This window comes from Zootoca vivipara, chromosome 6 (assembly GCF_963506605.1).
Source record: "Zootoca vivipara chromosome 6, rZooViv1.1, whole genome shotgun sequence".
NCBI classification, from domain to species: Eukaryota; Metazoa; Chordata; class Lepidosauria; order Squamata; family Lacertidae; genus Zootoca; species Zootoca vivipara.
Genome location: NC_083281.1, coordinates 12,045,479 through 12,058,094, shown reverse-complemented (window position 1 = coordinate 12,058,094; position 12,616 = coordinate 12,045,479). Strand labels below are relative to the sequence as shown.

At 49.8% G+C, this 12,616-nt stretch overlaps 1 protein-coding gene across 1 annotated transcript in view; it reads right to left on the bottom strand.

Annotated features, from left to right (window-relative positions):
* Positions 1 to 12,201, bottom strand: part of LOC118086114 (semaphorin-4D-like) — a 31,052-nt gene extending 18,851 nt beyond the window's left edge. Inside the window, exons 1-5 of the mRNA XM_060275239.1 lie at positions 11,906 to 12,201; positions 9,483 to 9,654; positions 8,159 to 8,304; positions 7,060 to 7,119; positions 5,742 to 5,840 (exon numbers count right to left, since the gene is read on the bottom strand). Coding sequence (XP_060131222.1) covers positions 5,742 to 5,840; positions 7,060 to 7,119; positions 8,159 to 8,304; positions 9,483 to 9,600 — 423 coding nt within the window. The 5' untranslated portion in view covers positions 9,601 to 9,654; positions 11,906 to 12,201. The remainder of the gene's footprint in view (positions 1 to 5,741; positions 5,841 to 7,059; positions 7,120 to 8,158; positions 8,305 to 9,482; positions 9,655 to 11,905) is intronic.
* Positions 12,202 to 12,616: the final 415 nt, after the last annotated feature.

Genomic DNA, 12,616 nt, shown 5'->3' with positions numbered 1-12,616 from the left:
CAGGAGGGGAGGGACTTCGCGATATCCCCTGTCCCTCACATCCACCCCCCTCCCAAGCTCTCCCTCACCCCTCCCCAGGTCCCCCCCAGGTGTCGGTGACGACTGGAAGCCTAAGAACTCAGTACCTTCCGAGCCCGTTGGTGTGAACACCTCCCCCCAGTCCTGCAAGCCCCCCCCTTCCGCCTGGGAGGATGGGAATCCCAAAAAGTCCGTGGCGTCAGAGCTGGTGGGGGTAAAAATGTTCTGCCAATCTGCTCCTTCCTCTGACTGGGTGGATCTCGGTGACACCCATACCTCATCCTCTGGTTCCTCAAACTCCGCTTCCCAGCGCCATGGTGAACTGCTCTCCCGTGCTTCCTCCCCCTCCCCCTCCCTTTCCATGTGCCAGGGTTTGGGTCTATGGGGAAAGAGGGCGTGAAATTCTTCTATCAGGAATTCCTCCTGTATCTGAGTGGCTGGGACCCATTCATTCTGGGACGGTGGAGCATCCTCCCATGCCATGAGGTACTCCAGTCCCCCCACCCCCCACCTTGAATCCAGGATGGCCGTGGCCTCATTGAGTTGCTCCCTGCCTTCCCTCTCCCCCCCTCCCTCAGGGGTTTGTTCGCTGTCTCGGAGCCTGCTGCTTTCCCTGTACGGCGACAGCAGCGATCTATGAAACACAGGGTGCACCCTCATGTCCTCTGGCAGTGCCAGCCTGTATGCCACCGGGTTGACCTGTTGCGTGACCGTGAAGGGGCCCAACCTTCTGGGCGCCAGCTTTTTGCATCGCCCTCTGATGGGAAGGCCCTCCGAGGACAACCAAACTTTGTCCCCCACCCTAATGACCTCCCCCGGTCGCCTGTGGCGATCTGCCCCCTTCTTGTACGCTTCCTTGGCTCTCTCCAAGTGTTCTCTGAGCTGCTGGTGCACCGTCTCCAGTTCCTCTGCCCAATCCTCAGCCTGTGGGCCCTCCTCCTCCTCCTCCCCCTCCCTCTCTGGGAAAGATCTGAGGTCACGCCCGTAATTGGCTTTAAAGGGCGACACCCCTGTGGAGACGTGCACCGCATTGTTGTAGGCAAATTCTGCCAGTGGCAGGCGATCCACCCAGTCCGTTTGCCGCTGGCTGACGTAGCATCTCAGGTACTGCTGCAGAATGGCGTTGACCCTCTCCGCCTGTCCATTGGTCTGCGGGTGTCTAGCCGTCGACAAGCTGACCTCCACCTGCAGGAGGTTCATGAGCCGCCGCCAGAACCTGGAAACAAATTGGCGGCCACGATCCGAAATAACCCTTAAAGGTAATCCATGCAGTCTGAATACGTGATCCACAAACAGTTTGGCTGTCTCTTCTGCAGAGACCGCCCTGGCACACGGTATAAAGTGGCACATTTTGGACATGAGGTCCACCACCACCAACACTGCGGTCTTGCCCCTGGACGACGGCAGGTCTGTGATGAAGTCCATGGACACTACTTCCCACGGCCTGTGCGGTGTGGCTAAGGGCTCCAGCAAACCTGCTGGTGGCGCTCTGACCACCTTTGCCCGCTGGCAGGTGTCACAGCCCCTTACATAATCCCTCACATCCTCCCGCACCCCTGGCCACCAGAAGTGTCTCATGACTAGGTGAGCGGTTTTGTCCCTCCCAAAATGACCCGCCGTTGGGTTGTCGTGCATCTGCTTGAGGACCGTACGTCTAAGCTGGGTGGTGGGCAGGTACAGTGCACCCTTGTAGAAAAGCAGCCCCCTGCGTTCTGCAAAGTCTTTTGCCTGCTCCCCCCCCCCTTCTCAGTTCTCTGAAGATGCGGTTGGCAAATTCATCCGCTGCCGTCAGTGCTGTGAGTTCCGCCTCACTCACCACTGCTGCTCCGCAGGACCATGCTGACGGGGGGAAAATGTGCCTGGGTGCCGGTGGCGCCTCCTCCTCCATGTACTCTGGCTTGCGGGAGAGGGCATCCGCCCTGACATTCTGCTCTCCCGGGATGTAGTGTATGGAGAAGTTGAAGTTCGAGAAGAACTCTGCCCACCGTATCTGCCGCTGGTTGAGCACCCTGGCAGTTCTCCAGAACTCCAGGTTCTTGTGGTCTGTGCACACCTGGATGGGGTGCTTGGCGCCCACCAGGAAGTGTCTCCAGTGCTGGAACGCAGCGTGGATCGCAAGAAGTTCCCGATCAAACACCGTGTAGTTTCGCTCTGGCTGGGTCAACTTCCTGGAGAAGAAGGCACAGGGTCTCCACTCTCTGTTGGCGTCCAGTTGCAACAAAATGGCGCCCACAGCTTTATCAGAAGCATCTGTCTCCACGCGTAGGGGCGCGTCCTGAACCACGTGGAACAGGTTCTGGTCTGAGGCGAACACCCTCTTGAGGCTTTCAAACGCTGCTTGCGCCTCTGGTGTCCACCTGAACTTCTGCTTGCCTCTCAGGCAGTCAGTGATGGGAGCCGTAACGCGAGAGAAGTTCTTGATGAACTTCCTGTAGAAGTTGGCGAAGCCTAGTAGGCGTTGGGCATCTTTGCGCGTCCTGGGGCTGTGCCAGTCCAGGATGGCCTGCACCTTGTCCTTGTCCATCGCCAGCCCCTTGTCTGACAGCTTGTAGCCCAGGAAGTCCACCTCCTTGGTGTGAAACTTGCACTTCTCCAGCTTCACATACAGGTGGTTCTCCTTCAGGCGCTGCAACACCTCCCTGACATCTTTCACATGCTGCACTGGGTCATCGGAATAGATAAGGATGTCATCCAGGAAGACCAAGCATTTCCTGAAGAGGAGGGACCCCAGGACGTGGTGCATGAAGGCCTGGAAGCATGCTGAGCCCCCTTGCAACCCGAAGGGCATCACCAGATATTCAAAAGAGCCCAGAGGCGTGAACATCGTGGTTTTCCATTCATCGCCTTCCCGGATCCTGATCAAGTTGTACGCCCCCCTCAGGTCTAGCTTGGTGAAAATCTTGCCCCTGCGTGCCGCTGTCAGGAGATCATCCACTCTGGGCATGGGGAAAGCCACTGGCTCTGTTACTGAATTCAGCCGTCTAAAATCCACCACAAGACGGCGCTGTTGCGTGTCTTTCTTGTCCACCCAGAAGACTGGGCTGCCCCCTGCTGCCTTGCTTTCTCTGATGAACCCCCGCTTGAGGTTCTTGTCGATGAAAGCGCGCAGATCCTCCAGTTCCTGGTCTGACATGGCGTACAGCTTGGCTGGGGGTATAGTTGCCCCTGGCACCAGGTTGATCTGGCAGTCAAAAGGCCTGTGTGGGGGTAGGTGGTCGGACTCCGCTTCGCTGAAGACCTCCTGCAGGTCCCAGTACGGCTTGGGTATCGCCTCACCCCCTTTGATGTGCATGGTGGCCACCGTGGCTATCGGAGGCCCCTCCCCTGGTTGGTGCTGCATGCAATGTTCCAGGCAAAAGTCCGATCCAAAAGTGATGCATCTCTGGCGCCAACTGATGGAGGGGTCGTGGCGCGCCAGCCAGCTCATGCCCAAGACGATGGGGGGGTCTGAGATGGTTGTGACGTTGAATGCCAGTGTCTCTGAGTGCCTTCCCACCGTCATTCTCATGGGGGGGGTTTGATGAGTGATGGCCCCTCCCAGCAGCTCTCTGCCGTCAATGGTTGCCACGTGCAGGGGAAAATCCAGCTGCAGAAGCTGGATCTGGTGCTCTTCTGCAAAGTTTCTCGAGAAGAAGTTGGCTGAGGCACCACTGTCAATTAGGGCGAGGACCGTCAGGGGATAGCCATTTGGGAGCGTGAGCGTCACTTCTAGAACCACTCCTGCTCTGGGAGGGGTGGGCTGGCTCTGCTCCTCTCTGTGCGGGTGGGTGGGCTGGGGCTGTTGTCTGCTGACTGTGCCTGGCTGCTGCCCCTTGTCTCCTGCAGCCAGGCTTTCCCGTTTCCCTGCTGTGGTGCTGCGTCAGTGGGGGAGGGCACAACCGTTCCCGCCTTTCCTTGCCACTCCCTGCGATGTGGGCAGTCTCTGACGAGATGCTGGGGGGAGTTGCAGAGAAAGCAATTCCCACCCCTTCCCTCCTTGCGTCTTGGCGCCGCTGGGGTTTGAAAAGCCCGCGCGCGCGTGCGCTATCAATCTGCATGGGTTCCTGGTCCTGACTGGCCCCAGGCGTGGCTTGAAAGGGTTGTTGGGGGAGTGGCTTCTCCTGCGACCGTGGGAACCAAGCCCGCTTTGCGCGCGTTGCTTGCTTGTCGCTCCACCGGGATTCCTGTCTCACCCCCACCGCCAGAGCCGCTTTGCTCAGCTGATCCATATTACTGGGCTTTGGACCTCTCGAGAGCTCATCCTTCACCTCCTCATGCAACCCCAAGTAGAACGCCGCTTGCATTGGGGGTGACTCTAGTTCCCACCCCAATCTGTGCACCAGCATGGTGAATTTCGCCCAATACGCGCGAACTGTCATATTTCCTTGGCGTAAATTATGAAGTTCCTCCTTAGTCTGGTCCATATGACTATCGGACGAATACATCGTTTTCAAACCTTCTAGAAATAGTTTGACATTCTTCATGCAAGGATTCTTTGTTGCGATTAACGGTCTTAGCCACTCCCTGGCTGCCCCGGTAAGGTGCTCCACAATAAACGCTACCCTGTGCTCATCATCAGGGAACTCAGCGTGGTGCAGCTCAAGAGCATACACAATCTCAGTCTCAAAGCCCTGATATTCCCTCGGGTCTCCATTGAACTTGCTTACTAGCGTCCCGGCTCTCCTTCCTGGCAGCACTTGGACTTGGGGTGCCCCTCCCGCCTTGTTTTTCTCTGCATCCAGCTTGTTTTGGAGGTCTACCGCCACCGCCCTTAATTCCTGCTCTCTTTCCTGTAGCGCTCTCACCTGTTCCGCAAGTTGTAGCCGGTCGTCCTGGACCTTCTTAGTCTCTTCTTTAGCTGCCTTCAATTCCCCCTGCGCCTGCAGCGACAGCTGCTGCAGTTCTTGCTGGGCTTGCTCCGCGATCTGCCGCCATCTCTCCGCCTCTGACACGCTCATCCCGGCAACTCCAAAGTAGCCCAAAAAGGATTAGGAGGTTGCTGTCACAGTGGCCGGAGTGGACTACTTCAGAGTAACGACGCTACGCAGCTCTGCATTTTATTCTTTTATTGGTGCTGCGTATTTACAGTGCTAAAGTCATTGCTATTTACACGGAGTGATGTGATCAGTCGGTTTCAGAACCTCCTAATGGCTTTTGGCGCGTCTTTCTCCAACACAAAAGCTTTGGCAGACCCATCCTCTTTCCCCTCCTCTTTCTGCGTAATTCCGGAGTTGGGGGGATGGGTCTCCCCCCTTATTCGCCCCTTCCTGTCCCACCTGGGACCCTGGCTCCTCTACCTTGCCTGAGCCTCGGCCCCGACTTCCTGCTTCCCCACTGGCATCGGAACTCTCTCTGCTTTCCCCTGTGCTCGGGGATGGGCTTGAACTCAGGAGGGGAGGGACTTCGCGATATCCCCTGTCCCTCACACCTGGTTTTGGGGGTGGGAATGGGTTCTGGGAGTCTTTCCAGTGACAGCCTGTCAGTCAGCTGCTGCTCGGGCTCCGCCTGCTCAGTGCTACCTAGATCCTCATCTCCCATTATTTCCCAACTTCTTCCCTCTTGTTCTTCCTCTGGGGTATGCCTTGTGTCGAACCAGTCCTGTAGATCTATACTATCTGCCCCTTCCTCCTCTCTGGAAGGCTCCTGGGGAGGTGGTCTCCACCACTCCTCTACATCTGCCCAGACCCTGACAGTAGGGCACCGATACTTATAAGTGTTCCACGAAACGTATTTTGCAAACTTACCATGTAACGACAAGCAGGATAAAATGCATTGGTTCCGCAAACGTATAAGCTGGTGGCATTTATCTTCTGCAGAATGAGGATGTAATTCTGGCAATCTGCCTTTAAAAAAAAAGCACACAAAATGAAACAGGGGGGGGGGGGCAGATCAAAAGCACACGTAGTTCAGAAAGCTATTCCGCTACTGGAGTTAAGCAGCTAAGTCTAGACTCAAAAGTCACCTGGCTTACAATACTGGAGATAGCAGGGATTTGGTCATTCATTCAATGATTCAGCAACTCGCTGAGAGAGATGCCTTGTATGAAACCCTGGACAGTCGCTTGCCAGTCAGGGTAGATGATGATGATGATGATATTAATAATATTATTATTAATAATAATTCATTACTTGTACCCAGGCCATCTGACTGGACAGCCTCCAACAGAATAGAATCACAGCAAAATATCAAACATTAAAAACTTACTGATATCCCTTCAGATATCTTGGGAAAGACTTATGGTTGTTTATTTAAGATATCTTTATTGTCATTGTCCCCTTGCGGGAACAACGAAATTACTCGGTTGCTACATCCACTCAGATAAAGCATTCTGCATAATCCAAAATTACAAAACCTAATTAAAAACAGTAAATATAATACTGTACAAATAACAAATAAAATGACTTCAAAGTCCAGGCTTTCCATTTAAGGCCAAAATCGCTCTAGAGAAGAAACTGTTCCTGAGACGGCTCGTTCTTGCCTGCATAGTTCTGTATCTCCGTCCCGATGGCAGGAGCTGAAAGAAATGGTGACCAGGGTGCGTTGGATCTCTTGATGTGTCTAGTGCTTTTCTATGGCACCTGGTGGTGTAGATTTGTTATTTCCTTGACATCTGATGGGAGGGCGTCCCATCTCGCCACCCTCTACCCGGCTCCCTGTAACCACACTTTTCGGAGTGAGGGAACCGCCAGAAGGCCCTTGCTCCTTCAGGTCTACAGGCCAAGGCCATTTAGGGCTTTATAGGTCAGCACCAACACTTTGGATTTTGCTAGGAAATGTACCTGAAGCCAGTGTAGTTCCTTTAGAACTGGTGTTATGTGGCCGCTCCCAGTCACCAGTCTGGGTTAGATGGACCAATGGTTTGACTTAGTGTATAAAGCAGCTTCCTAAACCTGGTGAGGGCTTAAGAGATTTGCAGCCAGAGGTCCCAAATCTGCCTCCAGAGAGTTACCGTCTCCAGAGAGGGGGAACAACAAGGCAGTTGGAGTCCGTGGATTGTACCCTGTTCGTGGACAGAGACCCACATTGCTAAAGTGACCCAGAAGCACCACGGCCAAGACCTACTTTACTCTTTCCTCGTCGAAGGCACTCAAGCTTCCTGTCCTCTGGGGCAAACCAGGCCTCCTGGGAACCCAAAAGCAAATGAAACATTAAGATGAGTGAACGGAGATTGCAGATCAATTCCATTTTCTGCTTTATAGTCACCGATGCTTTTAGCTGAACACTTCCTGGGCTGGAAGTGGAAGTACTAGGCTTACCATTTGGGGCAAAGTTCTTGAGCTTTTTTTATATATAGTTTTGCCCAGAGTTGTTAAGCTTTTTTGTTACGGTTTTGGGGCATATTTGCCCACCCGTAGATGCTCTTCCAGCGGCTCACCTCGCAAGGGGGCTCACTTGCATGCCACAAAGGCAGAAGGTTCAGTGTTCAGTCCCCATCATCCCCATAGCTGCCAAGTTATCCCTTTTTTAAAGGGAAATTCCCTTATGCTGAATAGGCTTCCTCGTGAGAAAAGGGAAAACTTGGCAGCTATGATCATCCCCAGGTAAAAGGATATCAGCTTAATAGGAAAGACCTTCTCTCAGTCTGGAGAGCCACTGCCAGTCAGAGTCCAGGGGTTCCCAAACTAAGGCCCGGGGGCCAGACGCGGCCCAATCGCCTTCTAAATCCGGCCCGCGGATGGTCCGGGAATCAGCATGTTTTTACATGAGTAGAATGTGTCCTTTTATTTAAAATGCATCTCTGGGTTATTTGTGGGGCCTGCCTGGTGTTCTTACATGAGTAGAATGTGTCCTTTTATTTAAAACGCATCTCTGGGTTATTTGTGGGGCATAGGAATGTCTTCATTTTTTTTTTCAAAATATAGTCCGGCCCCCCACAAGGTCTGAGGGACAGTGGACTGGCCCCCTGCTAAAAAGGTTTGCTGACCCCTGGAGTAGACAATACTGCACTAAATGGACAAGTCGTCTCACCCGGGGCGAGGCAGGTTCCTATTTTCCACCTCCCAGCCCTGACATAAAAAGCTTTCAAGTTAGGCTTTTTTAAAAAAAACAACAACAAGGGACTAGAAATAATCTGATAATTTGGTTTGTTTGCAAAAAGTCTCCTGAAAGACACGCAAGCGTGAATACTTTAAACACAGAAATAATAATTAATATTACATACCCTGGTTATTTCTTTAGAAATATCACTCAAGTCCAAAGCAAGGATATAGCCTTTGGCTCCCACATACAAAATGTTGGTTTCTTCGCTCAGGAAGAGGGTAGAAAAATGGGACAGTCCTCGTTCCCAAAAAACGTTAAAATTCTCAGCTATAATAATAATAATAATGATAATAATACCTTTATTGTCAATATACCTGTGTACAATGAAATATAAATGGAAGACAGAAGACAAGGCCTAAACATGACTTGAAAACAACTATCTGAGTATTTGCATTCTGCTTTCCCTAAAACGTTGAGCTCAAAATGGCTTATAATAATAGCATTAAAATTAGCGAACATTACTGTCACTATTATCACAATGATCTGATGTAGAATTATATAATTATATATCATATAATAATTCTATCTGCTGCAAAACAGATTTATTTATATAGTTTCTCTTGCATTGCTTTCTTTTGGTGGGTCTACTCTGTGTGGAAGAAAGATCCAACCCTTTTCTTTTCTGTTTTGTTCCCTCCCAGGGGCATTTTAAATTGGTCTATAGGTGATGGGTTGAATCCAGACTAAGTGAGCTGTCCCAAGTTTCTCATAGAAATGCATGGGACTCAGGTTCTGCAATGCCTAAATGTTCACATTGATTTCGGTGGGGTCCAAGTTCAACAAATGCAAGTCTCCGGATTCACCCTGATGTAAATAAGTTAACTTTAGAATACATAAGGGGCAATACCCTATGTGGCCCCCAGCCAATCTCGTGTGCCCTTACAGTGTTCTCAGCTCAGGAGCAGCTTGTCCTTCCTACACTCCACCTCCAGCAAACATTTAGATTTTAAAAAGTACAAATTTTCCTGTTACATCACACCCACCACCACCTTGGCAACCTGCCAATTTTCTGACCACTCCTGGGGGAGCAGGCAATTCTTAGTAGCTCAGTACTTGGTTCCCCATTGTTCCTTAACAGCTAGCCTTAGCTAGCCTGGCCAGGTTGGTTTGCATAAAACTACGGTAACCCATTAATTCCTTGCCTGGCACAATTCTGAAGCTTGTATCTTCCCTTCATATACAAATATTATCTGAATACTACATTTTATTAGTTTCTAATATGCAGTGTTACCCCAGCTATAATGAAAATGATCCCTCTTCTAAGAAAATAAGAAGTTGCCCTGTTGTATCAGATCTCCCTAGCCCTGACTTCATCAGCTGGTGCCTTCCAATTGATGGGAGTTTTAGTTCAAAACCTCTGGAGGGCACCAGGTTGACAAAGGCTGACAGAGTCCAACAGACTGCCTCAGCACCCTTTTCATTAACGATTGTTGTGGGACACCCACAGTCGTACACCACCGTTTTTCTTGGTACACAGTCCAGAAGACCCTGTGTGTTGTTGAGTGACCGGATTGTTCTCCAGAGGACAAGAAGGTGAAAGAAGGCTGTGATGATGCCCGACATTTCGCTGCAGAGCCCTGCAATCTCTCCCGCGTTGGCTCAGTGGCCTTTAACAACCTGAGGTGCAAAAGACGGTTTCAAAGGTTTCATACGGCAATGTTTGCAGTCTCTATAGTGGACTTTACAATAAACCCCAGACAATTTCTTTCTTACTTACACTTGTATGTAAGCTGTGCGTGGTTCTGTCCTGCCCCCCGTTTTATCCTCACAAGAAACCGGTGAGGCAGATTCAGCTGAGAAACAGTGACTGGCTCAAGGGCAGGTAGGGAGCTTCATGGCTGAGTGTGTGGATCCAAAGCCAGGTCTCCCTGGGTCCTAGCCAACCTATTACTGTATTACCTTTAGAACAGAGCCCTTACACACACACAAATACCAGTCACCATTTTTGCTTCTTAAATTGTGGCGTCCAGAAATGGACACAGGACTCCAGGTGTGATCTGACCTGCAGAACAGAGCAGGATTATGACTTCCCTTGATCAGGACATAAGACTTCTGTTGATGCAGCCTAGAATAGCATTCACTTTTTCCCCTGCTGCATCACACTGTTGATTCATGTTCAGCTTGTGGTCTTCTAAGGCCCCTAAATCCTTTTCACATCTACCGGTACTACTGGCAAGCCAGGTGTCCCAGGGCTTATATTTGTGCTGCTGGTTGGATACCATTTTCCAGAAGTGGTATCCAACAAATAATAATAATAATAATAATAATAATAATAATAATAATTTCTTATACCCCGCCCATTCTGGGCGGCTTATACTCAGAACAGACCCATGACATGGTTACAAGTGTCACATAAAACTCCTTCCACAGCTGTAGGAAGACAACAATTTTAGCGTGGCGGCACCTGCACTTTGGAACTCACCGCCTCTTGACCTCAAGCAGGCAACTCCACTGCACTCTTTTTGGAACCTGCTTAAAATATTTTTTTGTTTAAGCAAGCCTCTCCAGACATGTAGGAGTTACATTCATCCTTGTTTTTAGCGCTACTATTGATTTCAATCACCTTTGAAATGTTTTAAGAATACCTGTTTTTAATTGTTTTTATTGATAATCTAACTTTTCTTTTTGTAAACCATTTTGGGGCTCTGTCATAATGAATGTGGAATATATATATGTGTGGAAGTAAATTAATAATAATTAACATTAGGTGTTCTGAGTGGTCCTTATGTTGCCATTAACCTTACAATAGCCCTTTAAGATAAGCTGACAAGAGAATGTAAAATATGTAATGTCAGATAATGCTGACAAAGTGTGTTTTATAATCTCTTGCTGTAGTGTTAATTACCTTTTGAAAGGTTTTAATTAGTTGTTTGGAACCGTGCTTTATTGATCATTTCAATATTTTTTGCAAACCACTTAGAGGTTATTCTTATTATTCTTTATAAGTTTATAAACTTTGTAAGTTTAGCAATACAAAATAAAGAACTGGGCCTAAGTTGTTGAATTTCATCTGAGGAGGTCTGACATGGGAGACAATCCTTGAATCCTACTGTTGCCACAATAGGCGCTGTGGTCTAAAACCGCCGAGCCTCTTGGGCTTGGCGATCAGAAGGTCGGCGGTTCAAATCCCCACAACAGGGTGAGCTGCCGTTGTTTGGTCCCAGCTCCTGCCAACCTAGCAATTTGAAAGCACAGCAGTGCAAGCCCCCCGCCCCCCGAAAAATCACTTTTGAGGTTTTTTCTTTGTCCTGTATTGACCCCCATGTGTGTGTGTGTGTGTCCCTCAGGACATCTCCCCTCACCCCACCAAATATCCCCATATTAACTCTTCATAATTGTCTCTCTAAGCAGGGGCATCTCCCCACAAAAAATAACGCCCTTCCTAGAATAAAAGACGTCCCCAACCCCAAAATATTCCTCTCAGGAAACCCCATCCCTGGTCTTCAGTTGCAGCCTCCCCCTGCCCCCCGTTATTATTATTATTATTATATCCCCATAATTCTCCTCAGGATAGCCCCTCCCCATCAATTTCACCAAGTCAAACACACACCTACCCTCCAAATTCTTCTCAGGATACCCTTATTTTGGATGGGGTTGGATCTCATGCATTGCAAGGGGGCTGGACTAGAGGGCCTTTGGTAGCCCTTCCAGCTCTTCCCACTATTGGCCCCCCTATAACGGCCCCCTCCCCAATTTCGCCCTTATCAACCCCACCTTTTTATTCACCTGCCTCAAACCTTTTTCTAGGTGCCTTCAGGACGCCACGCCACTTTATTTTCAGCTCTCACCCCCCCACCAAATGATTAAACCTGCCAATATTATTATCATTACTATTATTCCCCCTCAGGAGTCTCCTTCCTCAAATTACCTGGCGGGGGAGAGGGAAACGGCCGGGGGGGGGGAGGGCGCTTTTATACGTCCACGTGACCTGCGCACCCACACGTGGCCTCGCCCCCCGGAGCCCCGCCCCCTCTGAGCTCCAGAACGTGCGTCGCGCGTGGGGCAAACAAAGGAGCTTCGGTGGGCTGAAGCTGAAGGCAAGCAAGCGGGAGATAAGCGCGTAGGCTGCAGTTCTGGAGTTCGAAACAATCATCCTATCAAATGGTAATAATTGGGGTCTCTCCACCCTACTCCAGGCTGCAGTTATGTATTTTGTAATAACAATAAGTAAATACAGTAGTCGTCGTCGTCGTAATAATAATAATAATAATAAGCAGCAGCAGCTTCCAGGCTTCAGTTCTGGACTTTGCAAGAAAGCAATCAATCAATCAATCGGCAGGCTTCAGTTCTGAACTTTGAAACAAACAGATTGCCAATTATTATGATCTTCCCTAGGGAAAGACTCCACCATTGTTGTTAACTTTCAGGAGACATTTGAAAACATTCCTGTTTACACCCAGGCATTTGGTGGCAGAAGATTATCACCCCTAGCAACCCCAAGATCACTGAATGGAACAATGTTTTTACCCGAACAGCCTGTAGTTGTTTAAATTGTTTTTAAGATTGAAAAAAAAAACTGCTTTAGATTTTCTTGTTTTGAAATGGCTGGCGTTTCTGCTGCCTGGGCTTTTTTGTAAGA